At 41.0% G+C, this 18200-nt stretch overlaps 1 protein-coding gene across 8 annotated transcripts in view; it reads left to right on the plus strand.

Annotated features, from left to right (window-relative positions):
* Nucleotides 1–18200, plus strand: part of LOC123981642 (solute carrier organic anion transporter family member 5A1) — a 44227-nt gene that overhangs the window by 13405 nt on the left and 12622 nt on the right. For 3 of the 8 annotated variants that reach the window (XM_046066648.1, XM_046066664.1, XM_046066656.1), the window contains exons 3-5: nucleotides 10542–10674; nucleotides 10779–10996; nucleotides 16319–16483. In XM_046066648.1, coding sequence (XP_045922604.1) covers nucleotides 10542–10674; nucleotides 10779–10996; nucleotides 16319–16483 — 516 coding nt within the window. The other 5 variants (XM_046066681.1, XM_046066710.1, XM_046066691.1 and 2 more) reach the window with 5 other exon arrangements.

Raw genomic sequence — 18200 nt, forward strand, 5'->3', positions numbered from 1 at the left:
CTGACTGCCATTAGGTACCGAGATGAGATCCTCAGACCCCTTGTGAGACCATATGCTGGTGCGGTTGGTCCTGGGTTCCTCCTAATGCAAGACAATGCTAGACCTCATGTGGCTGGAGTGTGTCAGCAGTTCCTGCAAGAGGAAGGCATTGATGCTATGGACTGGCCCGCCCGTTCCCCAGACCTGAATCCAACTGAGCACATCTGGGACATCATGTCTCGCTCCATCCACCAACGCCACATTGCACCACAGACTGTCCAGGAGTTGGCGGATGCTTTAGTCCAGGTCTGGGAGGAGATCCCTCAGGAGACCATCCACCACCTCATCAGGAGCATGCCCAGGCGTTGTAGGGAGGTCATACAGGCATGTGGAGGCCACACACACTACTGAGCCTCATTTTGACTTGTTTTAAGGACATTACATCAAAGTCGGATCGGCCTGTAGTGTGGTTTTCCACTTTGATTTTGAGTGTGACTCCAAATCCAGACCTCCATGGGTTGATAAATTTGATTTCCATTGATAATTTTTGTGTGATTTTGTTCAATTCAACTATGTAAAGAAAGGAGTATTTAATGAAATAATTTCATTCATTCAGATCTGGGATGTGTTGTTTTAGTGTTCCCCCCTTTTTTTTTTTTTTTGAGCAGTGTATATATCTGAGGAATATTAGAAAGTGAAGTAATATGAAAGGGAGGAGGCACAAATGAATTAGCACATTTCTCTTAAGTTGTGCCTTTGAATGACAGTCCATCACTAAGCTACTTAAAGAGAACTGTTGTTGGTTTGATTGGCTTGTCACAAGGGGAGATTGTGAGGAAGAAAGAGTGAAATAGATTTCCAACTGTCTAATAAATAATGCTTTGTAACGCTGGCAAAGATGATGAGAACTTTTCTCCTCCTTTCCAACAAACTCTTGACTTTCAAAAAAGTAGGACTGCTTTGTGCAGAGCATATACAAAAATACCAAATAAAATGGAATGCAAAAATGTACAACAATTGGGACACATAAATCACCAACAAAAACACTGTTTGATTCAACGTACATCACAATTGTTTTTAAAAGGATTAAATAGATCAAATTTGACTCCAAAAGCGTTTTCTAAACTCAGACTTTAAATCTTTTGTCCCAAAGAAGAGCGTTTGTCCATCGGACAGTGATGGATTTAGAGGCCCAGTCACATGTTTTAATGCAGCATAGAGTACAAGAGTAAGCATCCGAAGATTGCTTTGATATGCATCACTGGCTGGGTTCTCCTTCCATCACCATGTTCCCAGTTGACTTTCCGACTTTACCATTTAGATTTCTTTGCATTGAGCCGTACTCCCCCAGCCTTCAGCCCCCAGAGTGGTTTCTGGTAGGCATCAGCAGCAGATTTGCGGTCTTATGCTGTCTCTGCAGGTCCAGAAGCCTTAGGCTAGCATCAGAATCAGCACAAAGTGGTCATTTGTTGTCAAGGGTCAGGATCCGTGACCCCTCTGATGCACAGTGAAGCTTTACTGCTCAGGAAAGCCTTGCATGCTAGAAACGGAAGTGGTAGTGGATGAAGGTTATAATTGATTGAACAGGGGAAGGTAAGACGGGTCTAGCTTAGAGTCATTAGCTCACCACCCAAATGTTCACTGACCTTCCAGTTCTAGTTATTTCTCTCATGTTACTGTCCTTGTTAGGGAGACAACAGTTAGATTGATAGGGTAGAGACCGTAGCTCAGGCATCAGGCTAGTAGATTTCTGTGTTCTCTGGGAATCTTATCGTCTTAATATGACGTAGCATTGGAGTCTAAACATTAGATAGATTAGTTGTTCTAGGTTAAGGCTAGCTGACCTAATAGGGAAACGTAGAGGCAATAGGGGGAAGACAGAAAAGTAAAAGGGACTTAAAGATGCTATCCTTCAGATTTGGTGCTGGCATTCGATGTGTTCACATATTGTATGCTGGGACTGTATCTCCTCGGCCGGGCTCAATAAACAATTCTATCACCTCCATTCTCTTTTGTCTAATTTTCTAAATATTTGATTTAGCGAAGTGAGCTTGGGGAACCCCTGCATGGAAAGTATAGCAGCTGGCATGAAAAATGGATTACTGTGTATACCAGTTTGCACTCCTGTCCTGTCCTATAACAAAAGAGGACACAATTTCTGACAACAGAATTCCTATCACTCCAGCGCAGCATGTACGTTAGATTTGTGAATCGGATATTCACTTGCCCTTATTGTGTGTCTCACCTCTGCACCATCAATCATGCACCACATCACCTGGATGTGGATCTGGATGAGAGGCAAGGTCACAGTTTTTCTACAGAAGAATACAGTAGGAGGGATAAAGGAAGGGAAATGCAGATCTTAGATCCTGATCAAGTTCTTTGCCCCCCTTGTGACCAGTCATGTCTCTGCTTAAGGAGCTTATAACAGTAATGCCTGGGGCTAAAGCGGTACAAAAGCCTGATGTGTGGCTTGAAAGTTGATTTCTGAGGAAGAAAGGCTTTGATGTAGCTTTTTATATGGCTCTGAGAAGTCAATTCTAGTAAATGAAGTCTTGAATCTTGGTCTGTGCCAGCCTGTACGGACTACACACTGAGATCAAGGTTCTTTACTTTACTTGATCCATTAGAATATCCACCACAACCTGCATCTTACTCTGCTTTGATGACCTGAACTTCATACTCACTGTAGCCATTTACCACCCACTGTTCTCCCCGTGGGACGCCAGCACTGTGTAAAACTTTTATTATTAAATGTTACATGAAAATGAAATGATGATCAAATATAATTACTATATAGAATAATTAATTTAAGATTAATTTAGCTGGATTAAAGACCTGGGTTAACCAAAATTACTAGGGGTAAATCATCACAGTATTAAAACGTGACGATATTTCTCGTCAAGGTGAAAAGCTGTCTCACGATATCAGCATGACTTGGTGTGAAATTAGCATAGAAGATGACACTTTTAAATTGTTTGTGTGGCAGCATTTTGGGTACCAGGTGGAAGCAATAAATGGCAACAGAGTGAGTGACAGACGTGAACAATATATAAGCAACATTTCAAAATGCACCTGCATTGTTTTGCATTCTTTCTGTCATATAAAAGACAAATTTAATAAATTTCATCGTTGAAAATTTCTTCTTCTAAAATATTCTATTTATTCTCGTGAACCCAAAGTAGTTTGTCGTCTCGCTTTGTGAGCTAAGTGTATCGTCACACACCTAAAAATGATATACTATATAATTTCCTTCCTGAAATGCAATTAAATGTCATCATTTATTTTAAAACAATTCTCACTTTAAGAAATCCAGAATAGAAAAGATATTGTATTTTGCAGTGTGTCAAGTCCACACTGTTTGCTGGCGATTGTATGCGCACACATGCAGTGGCATATTTATATGTGCCTTCTGTTTGGGTGCCCAAACAGATGGGTAGCGCTAAACCAACCGGGGAGCCACTGCAAAGCTAAATCAGCACGATATTATCACAGAGACAATATCTGCCAGCTTAACACATGGCAGAAAATGGCTTCCTGACCTGTTTGTACCATATTGGAGCCATGCAGCTGCACAGCTAGTGTCTGGCTTTCGTCAATCTGTGTCTATTATTGTACAATATGTACTGGTGAGGTTCAGATTTACTTGTGTGTGAGCTTGTGTGGCAGCAGCTGGATTATCATTCCACACTAGCAATCCCACCCTAATCTAATCACTCGTCTCATTCCAACATGCCACTATAATGTGTCTCTGTTCATGAATATCTGACTTTGGGAGAATTAGTGAATGTAGTTGGGTTTATGTCGATTTAGTCTCTCTGACTTTATGGAAATTGTGATTTTGCGTCACATTTCACTCTCATTCATTTCCAGCACCTCTACTACCTACCTCTACTTTAACTTTGTCTGGCCTTTTTTTCTGTTTAACCTCTCACATCCTCTCTTGATTTCGATATAATTTCCTCCCTGACTGTTGACTGTATAGGAAGAACTTGTGCAAGTACCCATATAGAACTCTTTTTTTTTTTCCATTATTCAGTTGCTTAATGCAAAATCATGCACAATCATGCGAAGAGAACTACACTGTTAAAGGTATGAATGAGAATTTCCACTTACTTATGAGATGGGAATTACTTGCTGTAACATTTTGGACCCTACTTTTGTGGCGGCAGACCCGACCAAAGTCACGCACTTTAGTATTCTGTCTTTATTTTGCTTTAAAAGAGCTTCACATAAAAATGAACTAAGTTAATTGAGCTCTCCCCAGCCAGTGGAGTGTTTAAATCTGCATCAAACAACAATGTTTAATACAGTAAAAGCATGAACTCTGGTAAATCAGTCTGCATTTATCTATGAAATAATGAGTAATTCTTACAGTATCTGTTTATCCACTGCTGCTACATGCTGTATGAAAAGCTTCTCCTTCACTTCATTAAATCCCTGCAGCCATCTGAAGGCAGCAAGACAGATGTTGACAAATCTGTAGCCTCCCATATTGAGAAGTGCCACTCCAGGGCGCAGTGCCATTATGCACGGCCCTCCACTGTGCTTACCGTCATTAATTCGCATGCAAATGACACCAGGCTGCTACAGAATAACCACACATACCTGTACACACATCAGGCCGGTCAGTATACAGCCTGTTTTATGTGATACATTTTATTACCAGAGCTCCGTAATGAAGTGTATTACCATTATTTCCAACTTGTTTAAAAAAAAAACATTTTCAGCAGTTCATGTTATTGAAACAAAATGATTTCCTAAAGAAGCGTCCTGGGCTGTTATTTAATTTGTTGTGTTCACCTACTGCTTTGCAATTGCACGATTAAAACAGGGCCCCTGCAGCCTGTTTATGCATTATGCAACATGAAAAATAGGATCAACACACTAGCTTTCCACAGCAAATGGATTTAGAGAAATATGCAATGTTGCATTCTGGTTGTGTATGGGTATCGTCTTTATAACTCATGCATGTTAATGCAGTTTGTCCCTCTGTCCTTACTGTGTGTGTGTGTGTGTGTGTGTGTGTGTGAGAAAGAGGCCACAGTCCCCATGCATGCCCTCTGGGTATAACTGTAAGGTTAGGACTTGTAAGAAGACACTGCTATGTCAGCAAGTCGCCATTACAATGCCGTCATCCCCCTATTTCATTGTCTTTTTCCTCCTCTTGTCTCTCGGCTGGGGAAGGTCACATGACTGGATTGATCCCCATAACAGAGGGATACATGGAGCACTGTTCCTCTCCCTTGGTTCTATTCTAACAGCAGCACCCGCACAGATCATTGATCATACAGCTTTCACCTGCAGCTCCACTTTCCAAAGAGCTTAAGGCCTTGAGCTGGACTGGTCATATCAGAATTCTGAAGTGTGTGCTGACGTATCACATAAAGTAGATGATATTAAATAAAGCGGGAGAGCTCATTTAGATTTTTTTCTGTCATACAGCAGGGGTGGAAATTGATTATTATCCCAGGTCAGAGTGAATTGGTAATGTGTGATGCATAATGCTACATTAATCGACTCTTGGGGGGTTGACTGAGCTTTGTAGGCTAATAGCCAGGTGGAGCGATGCATAATTCACTGAAACTAAGTTTCCAGCCAGAGAGCGGAGAGGTATTACAGAGCCATGCTCATACCTCAGGGGGCTTTTTTGCAGTAAAGTCACAAGAGAGAAACAATTCCCAAAACAAATGAGACATACTGCACATGGCCTGCACGTAAACATAAACATGCTTGCATACACACATTATGCTCATTTCAGTTTATGTGCACTTTCAGAAGTGTTAATGTGTCAGTGTAACGCTGATGATTCTCCTGTTGTATCCTCAACCTTTTAATCATACTGTGTTCTGACAAGGCAGTCCTGTCCTTTTTTTTTTTTTTTTTTTTTAATTTTGTCCACGTAATTAAATCAAATCATGAATCTGTTGTAATGAGTTTGGCCACCAGGGAGCTGCTTCATTAGGTGCAATGTGCTTCCTCATCAGGTCCGGTTGCTTTGCGTTCTCTCCGTCCTGTGCTGCTCTGGCTGTGTCTCCAAGGGTGAGGGGTTAGGAGAACAGAAGGTTGGGAGAGGTTGTGGGATGGGGGGCACTGCATTTTATTGTGCCTGAAATTCCATTTACAGCTAAGGCAACTATGGACACAGCAGAGTGCAGTATTTCCCAGAATTCTTTGCAATTCTTGCACAAGTTGTAAGTGATGCTGTGTGACATGTGGAAGAAAATCTGCTGTCAAGGTGTACAATCTGTAATGAATGAACTACATCGCTGAAATCAATAGTCAATTAAACAGTAAGTTGTTCAACTGAAAATGTAACAACGAACTTTGATTATTGATCAACTATTAAAGGCATTTATTGAACAAAAGTGCTGCTTTTCTCTGTTTTTATATATATATAAATAAAATTGAATATTTATTGACTGGTGGTTGGACTAACATTCTGATGACAGCATTTGGCGCTGTGGAAAATTGTGATGGGCATTTCACTATTGAAATATCTGAAATTTTAAAGAAGTTAATCAGAAATGAAAAGTCATTCGTTGAAGTTGTAGATGGCTCCAAAGGACGGGCAAAATAACAAACACCTTAATTCAAAAATTTCAGCAGCCGCCTGGGCGTTTACTTTCCTTGTAATCATACTTTTAATTCACACCTCTTCTGCTCTTTGCTGCCACTCTCCCCTTTTCTATTTCACCCTCCATTCATTTCCTATGAGCTCTGAATGAGTCAGTGCTGCTCATGAATACAGAGAGTCACTCACAGAGTGTGGAGGAGGCAGAGTGGAGACAACACAGCAGCGCTGGTCCCTGAAGGTTAGACGTGAGAGGGATGTTGCTGAGCAAGCTTTATCACTCTTTTTACATGGCAGGATCAGTCACTGCAGCCGGGCTCTTCTCCTTTCCCTTCCTTCTGTTTCTTTATGTTCCATCGCTCTCGCTCCCCCCTGCAGATGTTATTCTGTTTCTTCCTACCTCGTGTTTTCTTTTTTCTCGTTCGTCTCCACTTTCTCTCCCTGCCACTTTTCTCTCTGTTGATCAGTTTTTATTTCTTTCTCTATCCCACTAAATTGCCTGTCTCTTTCCAGGTTATTGTCCAGTAAATCTCTTCTTCCTTTGCCGTTGTGCCAATCCATCCATCACCAACACTGGAGCTGAAACAGTAAATTGGACTAAATGATGCGTTATAAACTCACTAACCCTATCTGTCCTTCACTCTTACCCTCGATGCCCTCGCACCGTCCTTGTCACGTGTCCCATGTGCATGCACGTAAGCGTTCATGTGTGTATTGAAGGTGCAGGAGGTACTGACCTTGTTTGACACTGAAGTTCCTGTGATGTTGTAATTGATGCTTTGGTGCTTCTTGATGAGTTCTCGTAAATGTTCACGTGTGCGTTTCCCCCCACCCCCCTGGCCTGTTCAATAAACATTTCCTCAAACCTCATTAATATTGTGTTGCTCATATTGGATTTGTTTTGTAATATTTGAACTTGCATGCTCTGTGGCTTCATCCTCAATTTGTATCTTTTCATGCATGTCTAATGCATATAACAAAGTCAGCACAAATTAACACGACATAGTGAAAGTCAGACTGGATGGTCACGTAGATGGCTTAGATGCTGACTTTGTACAACATGAGTAAAAAGCCAGAGACCGCAATGGAGGGCTCCTCATCCATTTCCTCCACATGTGTAAAAAGACATATGAAGCCTATAATGTAATGTATTGTCCTTCATGTGCTGCTGGTAAAGGTCTATTGTGGTTGATTGAGTAAAGTGAGCCATGCTTTCTGCACTGGTATGCTCCACTGACGTATGTAGTCACAGCATGTGTGAGCGCTGCTGCTGTGCCAGCATATTCCTCAATCCGATGGCTGTGCCCTGGCCGCCCTTCAGCCCGGCCGCAGCCCTCCAATCCCTTCATCCCTAAATATCCCGGCTCGGTGCCAAGCGGGCAGGGTAGGGTGACGAGTCAGGCACAGTTTATGACCCCCCCACCCCCCTCGCGTCCTCCAATCGGGCAGAACACTGTTAATGTGATGGATGGAATGGCAAGACAGGTGCTTTCACAGTTGCCCCAAGGGGGATAATATATGGTCCTCCCTGCCTGGGTGCCCCAAAAAAATGAGGATGGAGATTGGAGGGCAACCAACAGACCGTACTTGGTACTCAACCTTTGCCTGAGGAGTGTACGCATGGATGCACCCGATGTGTCTGGCTCAAACCAGAGTGTTTCAATGATGGGCTGTTATATTTGGGGCACAGGAAGGGTCTGCGAGGTGAGGTGATGAGATTGATTCATTGATAGGGTTTTCTTTCTGTGAGCTGATTCACATACTGCAGTCACGTCCATTCATATTTCCATTATTAACCAGCTCAAACCTACAGCTCCAGATGATTTACACTTGTTAGACTGGTCTAAAGCTCAAGAGGCAGGAGGTTTGAATCTGAAACCCCTGCAATCCATAATATATTGTGTACTAGCTGTCATCCTTAAACTCACTTGTCAAAGTCTAGTCCGCATCATAGCCAGCGTTTATATTACGGTCTGTGTTCTGTGCTTTATAGGTGGAAATAATTATGCTGTGTGTCACAAAAGCGTGATTCACTAGCTTAGTTTTTGTGAGACGTTTTTAATTTCAAGATGGAGACGGTAAGATAAGACCTCTTGTCGTCCTTGCCAACTATAATTAATTGTTTATTGTCTCTGGGTGGTAATTTATCCAGTTGCATTGTGTTGCAACGGTTTGACTGCTGCGGTGAATTGGCTCTCCAGCCAGCAGGATATGAGAAAAGGCATGGTGAAAGGAGTTAAAAAGATGAAATACGATACGCAGGGGAAAAGGAGAAAGAGGCAGGACAAGTGAAAGAGGGACGGACCCCTGCTTTAGGTGCTTAGAGAAGTGATTTATAGGAATGAAACTGCCGCAGACCTTCAGGCTCACACACAACATATATGTTATATGTATTTTAAAATAAGCATGCCCCCTAGCTTTTCTTTTCCATCACATGTATGTGTGCAGAAACTAACATGAAACCTATCACCAGAGTCTTTGGAGCTGCAGGAGTTGACCATTGTTGTTTTGCATTTTGTGTGTGTGTGTGTGTGTGTGTTTGTATGTCTGCTTTAGGCTGATAAGAGGATTTGTTGAAGGGCCTTTGTTCTTTAAGCAATATTTTCCTCTCTGTCTCTTTTTTCCCCCAATAGTTTTGTTTGAGGAAGCCATGATTTAATTAAGTCTAGATAAGCATTTGTGCTTTGGGGGCATTGTTGGAACCACACTATAGGAGTAAGCATGCCTGTCCAAAAAATGATGGATGAAAATATGAGGGCAGTAAAAAAGACGTAAGCCTCTTGGTATGTTGGCATGCTATATGCAAATGTTGGCGGGGCAGCTGAAACATTTGGTGGAACAGACTGAGATGAAATGGCTTTTGAGCTTCGATTCTGACAAAAACAAACTGTGTTGATGGAGGAGAAATCTGAGTCTGTATTGCATGCATGCATTTGTTACGTAATCTGGCAGACAGGAGGTGCTCCTCTGGTCTCGGGGGGGGGGACTAGACATTTGAGTAAGTCTGTACACACATCACACCTGCTGCTAAACGTGTGCGCAGACACACAAACGCACACAGCCGATGGGGTTTAGTGCTGGCATCTAACAAAGACCCAAATAGAGGAACAGGGGCATTTGTGGGTGAGAATTTTGTCATTCACAGAAACATTTTAATGCATATGCACAAACCCACAACCATCACAGAGCTAATCCGACCCTTCAATCACACACACTCTCTCTCTCACACTCTGGCGGCTAGCAGCAATGTTCCCGGTGTAATTATAGAAAGTTTGCCCCCTGATTACAGCCGGTAAATGGCTTTGACTCGCGTCTCTGCTGGATGTCCGCAGGAGGTTTTTCCACTTGTCCAACTAAGGTTATCTGACTTTAATGAGTTTTTCCCTTCCTACTGTGGCAAAGTGACGGGGATGCGATTGGCTCACCTCAGTGGCAGTCTGAGAGACCCCTAGGGTTAATGTTTTTCCCCCACGCGCTCCGAGGTTTGCTGGTGTGCTAGAGCTGCAGGTGTGCCCTCGGTTCAACGCAAGACTGTTGGGCTTGTTTGGCTTCTGTAAATAACATCACAGAGTACGGTCTAGACCTGCTCTTTTATGAAAAGCGCTCTGAGATAACTGTTGTTGTGATTTTGCGCTATATAAATAAAATTGAATTGAAATTGAATTGAATTGAAGACCCCTGGAGCTTCAGGTCCTTTATTATGGACGCTTCAAAAGCTGGGAGAAATGAACAGCTCTCGCGGGTCTGATTTAAACTGTCATCGTTAACATTAGCTCATTTTGAGCATTAATGAGTAAAGTGGAAGAACGAGTAGGCTCTGAAACAATGTGCTGTCTTTCTGTCCTCATGTAACAATGACCTTCCTAATTGACCCTTTATGCTCTTCAAAATGTATTAATTATTTAAAGCATTTCCAGTTAGGAAGGAAGATTTAATAATATTTGATGTTATAGAAGTTTCAAATCGGTTCCTTCTCTGTCTCTTGTAGCCGTCATGTATGTGATGGGAGCCCTGGGACCTGCAGCTGGCTACCTGCTTGGAGGCGTCCTCATTGGCTTCTACGTCGACCCCAAAACTGTAGTCAACATCGACCAGAGTGACCCTCGCTTTGTTGGCAACTGGTAAATATGCATGTGCATCTGTGTGGCTGCCAGAGCCCTTATGTGCGATGATCAGTCTGTTCTCAATTGTCTTTACAAACGCATCCGTTGTTTCCTCCTTTCAGGTGGAGTGGCTTTCTCTTGTGTAGCGTAGCCATGCTTCTGGTCATCTTTCCCATGTTTGCCTTCCCCAAAAAGTTGCCTCCGCGCCACAAAAAGAGGAAGAAGAAAAAGATAAGCTCGCCAGGTGACGTGTCCAGCGACGACGATGTGATGAAGGAAAAGTCCAGTAGCAAATGCCAGAACGTCTCTTCTTCAATCGGCTTTGGAAAGGACATCAAAGGTGAGGACCTGATACAGTCTATTCCACCCCTGGAATCACTGGTGTTGAAAGTACCTTACATAAAGCAGCTGTGAGTTATTGATGTACAAATGGCCCATAATCCAATCAATTAGTCATTTTATCTAATTGTGGAAGAGATCTCCTTTTAAAGATGTTATTGATTGGCGACGGAGGAGGTTGTCCACACATCTGACTAATGAAGCAGGTAAGTCACTGTGAACATGGGCTTTTTAGTGGATTTATTTTAGTAAATGAACGTGGCTAAAGGTCACACATTATTGCTCTTTAATTGACACAAAAGACTTTGTGTTTAGCATAGCAACCTTGATTTTAAATGAATAACAGTACATTTCTGACATTATAAGTCCCAATAAAATATCTAAAATATATATAGAATAAAATTATAACATTTTAAAAAATTTGGAGACTGTGTTTGTTAAACTGCCTGCAGCTGTGCTCCTTTGTGCATTTTCTATGTCTTCTCTGAGCCAGATAAACCAGGAATCTCCCGGTTTTCCCTGGGAGAACCCCCTGGTTAAGCTGAATTGTGCTCCAGTGTCTCCCAGTTTCCTCTTGTCTGATTTTTTTTTTCTACTCCTCTCTCTCTCTCTTTTTCTCTCTCTCTCTGTTAAATGAGCTCTTGGGGGAACTCAGTCACGTTTCTGCACACAGGAGCAGACAGACTCTGCAGCAGAGCGAAACTGTAGCATGCACGTTTGCTCTCAGACTCTTTATTGTGATGCAAAATAACTGAAGTGAATTCTAACACACATTTAAATGGGTGCATACTCCGATGATGTGCATTCCCCCTCGGAGAGCAGATAACACAGACTGCTACCATGAATGCACAATAGCTTCCTCAGTCCAGTGGTAGCTCTCCTGCTGTTTTACTCAGGATGTTTTGGACTGTTGTGCAAACAATGGCCAATATTGCAGAGCCAGGCACTTCAATGTTTGGATCTGTAATGTATTTTAGCGCTGTGCATGTCGTTCTGTTGAGGTGTGTGTGTTTGTTTGAAGCACAAATTCAGCACTTTCTGTGAAAGATGTTCTGCACTGAAGTGGCTGTTTTCACCAAGTACTGAAAAATGCTAACGCTGACTGTTTTCAGTAATGCTCGTCAGATGGACACTTTTTGATTATGGAATGTTCCAGAACTTTGTCAACTGCTGCTTGCAAGCAATTCTTAATATTTGTTCGACTTCAGCATTTTGTGGAATTTTAGTCAGCATTGATGAATAACTGCAGCCACATACTGTATGTCGCAATCATATTTAAATGGCTGATTGCTTACCTGATTTAAAACAGAGACACAAATCTAAATTGATATTTTACCCTGAAGCAGGACAAAAGTAGTTTCATTGATTGACTTGCAAGTAAGATGTGACTCTCCTTTGACACAGACCTTAGCAAGTACAAATTAGGGTAGTGGCTAATCATTTTAATTATTGATTAATCCATTGATTAGTGATAAGTCAATAAATTTTTTAGAAAATAGTAAAAAAAAAAAAAGTACAAGCCAAGGTGATTTCTTTAAATGCTTGTTTTGTCCGATAAACAGTCAGATATTCAGTTTACAAAAATATATTGGAGAAGCTAGAACCAGATATAAGACTTGAACAAGTGATCAATTATTAAGGTAGTTGCTGATTCATTTTCTGCCAGTTGTTTATATTAATCATTCAATACTAGCAGAATTAGCATCCTAAGCTCTTTGTTAAGAAGTTGATTGATATAAATGTGTAGTTTGTCCAATCCATGAATTATTTTCCATTCAGATTTGGATGAAAGTGACTTGCTTTCAAATGCTCAGATTACAGATTAGTTCAGTCGTCTGATTAATTAATTATATCTCAAAATGATTAAATGATATCCTTTGAGACCTCTGTGCAGAACTCCAAAGACTTTACTATCTTCATGGGTCAAAACATCACTTACATAAGCTACAGTGCATTTACAGATATTAACAATAGTTACATATATTATCACTATTGTAAATGTTTAGTGAAAGCAGCATGAATGAAACAATTTGAACGAATAAACTCACAAATGTGGCAACTACTGCGACCCATTGGTCTGTCTGACTGAGAGAGCAGCTGCTGTAGACGTCAACAGGACCTCGCCATCTGTCCCCCTCCAGACAAACTTTACAGCCCAGCTCCCCAGGAATGAAATAAATAGCATCACTATTCTATTCCTACATTTATCTAAAATAACAGTGACAGATGCTAACATTTCCCCACCTACAAAAAGATTAGTATAATTAGTGCTGAGACGGTGATCCCCAAACCAAGACACTGTGCCGCCCAGTGAGGTCGGCAAGTTTAATAATAGCCTCCCCAATAAAACGCAATAATAATGCCCTCTACATACTTCCTGCCTTTTCGTTTGTCCCTGCTTTTAGGCTGTGGGTTTGTGTGTGTGTGTGTGTGTGAAGCATGTGAGACAGAAGAAGCCTTATGACTGTAAAGTCATAACATTTGCCCTCAGGGCTTTCAACTCTAGGGACACACATGGGACAAAATTGGAGATGCCAGCTGAGTGCTCAGTTAGACGAGTTGTCCCCAGCCAAATGTTGTGAAGTCTGACTTTTGTTCACCAATTTGGCCCATGACAGATTACACACACTTAGAGAGATAGTGGGAGAAAAAGACTGCACAGAAAAAGACTGGTGTAAAATTATGAAATCTAAAAAATGGAATATAGTATTTTATTTTGAAAGGCTTAAATAAATGCTTACTTTGTTTGCTGTCCTCCCACATCTTTCAACCCACAGATTGTTTATGGTCAAGGTTAGACAACACAACAATCTGACTGGAATCCCCAAAGTTCAAATTCATCTGATTGGAGAAACCTTGTTGCACATAAGCGACCTCGATTCTTTAATTATCTGATCATTATTTTTGATGGAGGGACCTTTCCTGGCCTTTTGGAATTTCAGTGCATAAAAACCAAAGAGGAAAATATCTCTTTTGCTGCTTTAGCAGCAGTTTGCTCCAGCTCAGGTTTGTAGATGCAGTCCCAGCAGAATGTCCTAGGTCTTCCTCACAACATCCCAACTACATCAGCTCCTTCTCTACATCTGTTATGTAAGGAGCATCTTTAATCTCAGGTCCCTATGGATTGCAGAGATCCCTATTCTGTCAAATCTGCTCTTGAAATCTTTTGCCTCAGTCTTATTGAGATGAAGGAGCCTGTATGTTCCAGTGACCCTGAGAACAGTCTTTTCTGGCAAGCACACTGCAAACAGAAGTCTGATTGTATAGAAGTCTATGAGAAAATGACTTTACTTCTCACTTAATTTATTACCTCAGTAAACACGTTCCTAATGAGTTTATGGTCTCAATCACTAGTTTCAAGTCTTATTTAACACAAATGATGCTCATTTAGTAAATTATGGTCCCATGTACAGTAAGTAATAAATGATAAAGCAGGTTATACTTTAGGGCGTGGCTACCTTCAGACTGACAAGTCGCTACCATGGCAAATTAGCAATCTTCTGAACACGATATCTCAGGAACGCTTAGAGGGAATATTTTGACATTTGCCACAAACGTCCACTTGGACTCAAGGGTGAACTAATTAGAATTTGGTTCTCAAACATCAAGATAACTGTGACCTCACAAAACACGTTTTGGGCTATAACTCAAAAATTGATGTGGTAATTCTGGCAAAATTTCACACAGAATTTAATGGATACACTGATGAAGTGATGATTTTTTATTTTTATTTTTTACCCAAGAGGTTAAAGGTCGCCTTGACACTGTTATATCATAATGTCATAGTGACCAGATTTCACAGTTGGTTGGACGCTGAATAGGTGACACTTCTGACTCAAAGGTCAAAAGTCATTGTGACCTCAAAATAAGTTTTCCACCAAAATTTAAGAATGAATTGGGCCATTTCACACAGTTATTGACATGGATGACACAATGAGTAAACAATAACTAGGACAGTTCGGGCTAACCTCCATTTCGTCTATTCTGCCGTTCACTTCCCCTCTCATTCTGAATTTCGAGCATTATAGGAATCAGGCAACTACAAACAATATGTTGGAGTGCGCCTAGCTAATCATGATCCTGTGAGTGAGTTTTACCTACAGCTCATAGAGAGAACACAAAATCACCACATTTTGTGTAGCTCTACTCTTTAAGAATCCATCTTTACATAGTAATCAAGGATGTGTACCTCTTTAGCCAATAATCCTTCATTAATCAGTCCAACAATATATATCCACTGGAATCATATACAGTGAACAAAATTATTTTTGTTTTTGCCCCCATTCATCATGAGCTTAACTCAAAGACTTTCTCTATGTATACAAAAGGCCTATTTCTCTCAAATATTGTTCACAAATCTGTCAAAATCAGTGTTAGTGAGCCCTTTGCCGAGATAATCCATCCACCTCACAGATGTGGCATATCAAGATGCTGATTCAGACAACATGGGTATTGCACAGGTGATTACGCTTTTATTGAAGAAAATTTTGTCTACATGCCCCAGTGCATGATGAGATATCAGGAAAGTAGATGTTTGGGATTCTGATATAAAGTAAGCATATTTGGCCATAGCACATTGATGGGATACATAGATTCTTCCGACCACTTCCTGTTTGTCAGCCAGTGCAAACAAGATGCAGTAGTACAGACAAAATTAAAAATGGTTCTTTCTGCCTAGTAACAGTAATGTACTTACCGTTTGACCACGTGACTTTTGATTGGCAGGATCAGAGGGCATTCTGCATCATGCCAACCAAATCACATGGGCGCTGTCCTCAAGCAGACATAAAGGGCATGTTTGCCCTTATTATGGTGAACAAAGGATGACAGCATTCAGGCCAGATTTGCAGAGCTTGGTTAGTTTTGGCCTCGCAGCAGAGATACACATGATCCATATCCTTATACTGTACAGCAAACTTGCTGATAGCTATATGAGTTTCTTAAAGCGTGAAAGGGTTTGAGGTTACAACGTGCACCTGTGTGTTTATGTATAGTTTGCTTCTGCACAAACAAGGATGCTTATCTAGATGCAATGAGACAAGGTTGAATGCATGTTCGAATGTGAGTTCTTTATGTGTTTTAGAGATATTTAAAGGTTATTCTTTTATTACCTAGGGTTATCATTACATAAGGTTTATTTGGGTTACAGGCACCCCTTTTTCTGTCTTTTCTTAATTACAACTTTCCAGTAAGAATACTTCTGATGATGATTCCATGGAGTTCAGTTTGTGTGGGAGTTAAAGCCAAATGAAGAGACTGATTGTGTGTTAATTACAGCGCTACAGTAATGAACTGATAAGTCTGTTCTTGTATTCCTGCACAGACCTCCCCAAGGCAGCGCTGAGGATCCTCAGCAACATGACCTTCTTGTTCGTCAGCCTGTCCTACACGGCGGAGTGTGCCATCGTCACCGCCTTCATTACCTTCATTCCCAAATTTATTGAGTCACAGTTTGGTATCCCCGCCTCCAACGCCAGTATATACACTGGTAAGTCTTTCTTTATTTCACCTCTTTATGTCACTTCAGTTTTTGTCTTGTTTCTTTACTCCTTCACTTCATCTCAGCTGTACATCAGAGCCAGACACATTTTTTAGTTGCCTTGTGAGTCACTGCAGTCACTGTCCCCTGTGGGCCGCCTTCAAGGATGTGTGGGAACCTTTAATGAGGGATTCTTTACAGGACGTTCTGAGCAATACAGTAAAATAAAATTCTCTATTGAAAATGATGCAGTAGAAGATAATGGTAGTACATAGCTGCCTGTAAAAGAGAGTAGAATGAAATAAAGGTAAATTAAAACAACTAGAGATGTAACTAAGTATAAGAAAATGCCTGCTATAGTTTCCCAGAACCAAAGATGCAACTTCAGAAATGTTGGACATTTTTTGTAGAAGAAATTGTGTGTTTATTTTTTAAATAAAATTAATAAAAATAAAAAAAATCTATCAGATCAATGATGCAAAACTGCCTTCAGCAGAGAGTTAATTAGAATGTATAACTCTGCAGCATTAAAAAAAAAAGAAGCTAATTTCTTTTTTGAGTTGTATTTAACAGTTACAAGGAAGCAAATATATCATTATTGTGAGACTTTTGAATTCAAAACCTTAATGTATTTTGCATTATGCAAGTATTTACATAAATACCATAACGTATTTCGTTTTCTCATTGCAGTGAATATGGTTTATTCTACAGTATGTGTTGCTTTCCTTTGTGTTGATTTAATGTGTCCTGATCCAGGACGATAAATAATACATCATCACGTACAATGTGCGCCATCAGTCTGTACCAGTTTAAGCTCACATCTGTTCTCACCTCTCCACGTGCACTCCAGTGAATCATAGCAGCGCTATGAGTCATGCTGTCTTGCTGACTTTCATTCATTGATAAGCTTCCATTACATCCCCTGACTGCAACACACAAGTCTGTTGACTGCGGGAGACACATTCATCATAACGTGGTCATACGCTCTGCTCTGCCTGTAATCCGTGCACCACATATGTTGGTTGAACCAGTCTAGTTCTTCAGTCATGTCTGAGCCAGCGGTGATAATACACAAGTAATCTGGTATTTAGATTATTACAGCAAAAGGGTGATTGAAGGCAAAAAACTGTGTTCATGTGTGTGTATGTGTGTCCAAGTATTCTGCTGGCTAACATATGGTCATCTCTAGACACACATGCATACACACACCCACACATAGCACAAGACGATTGCCTCATCTCATCTGCCAGTTGCCAGGATACAAGGGGTAAGGGCAAACAGGTGGTGCGATTGCCATGGCTACGCAAACGATGCCAAGCTGCCGGGATGTGATGGTGGTTGGCGGAGGAGGAGGAGAGGGCACGCCTGTGATTGGGAGCATGGTGCTTTCTCAGGCAGCCAGATGGACTGACCAACTGTGACATTTCCCTGATGATTGTGAGAGACTGACCGATTAGTGATGTTTTCACATAAATAGTGTTTTGATATCATCAATAGAGTTAGGTTTTGATTTGGTTTTAGCTAGGGACCATTTTCTGAAACCTGTCAAATCTAGTTAGGGTTGGCTTTCAACAGTTTTAAGCAACAAAATTGACTTTGCAAGACAAATATATGAATTCAATTTTGATATATTTGCTATTTAGCTAAATGGCTACCTACAGTTGATTATGGGTACATCACTTGACATAGCCTCCGGTTCTGTGGCGGCTGGGTAGAAGTGCTTAAA

The sequence above is a fragment of the Micropterus dolomieu genome, linkage group LG01 (genome assembly GCF_021292245.1).
Source record: "Micropterus dolomieu isolate WLL.071019.BEF.003 ecotype Adirondacks linkage group LG01, ASM2129224v1, whole genome shotgun sequence".
Classification (NCBI taxonomy): Eukaryota; Metazoa; Chordata; class Actinopteri; order Centrarchiformes; family Centrarchidae; genus Micropterus; species Micropterus dolomieu.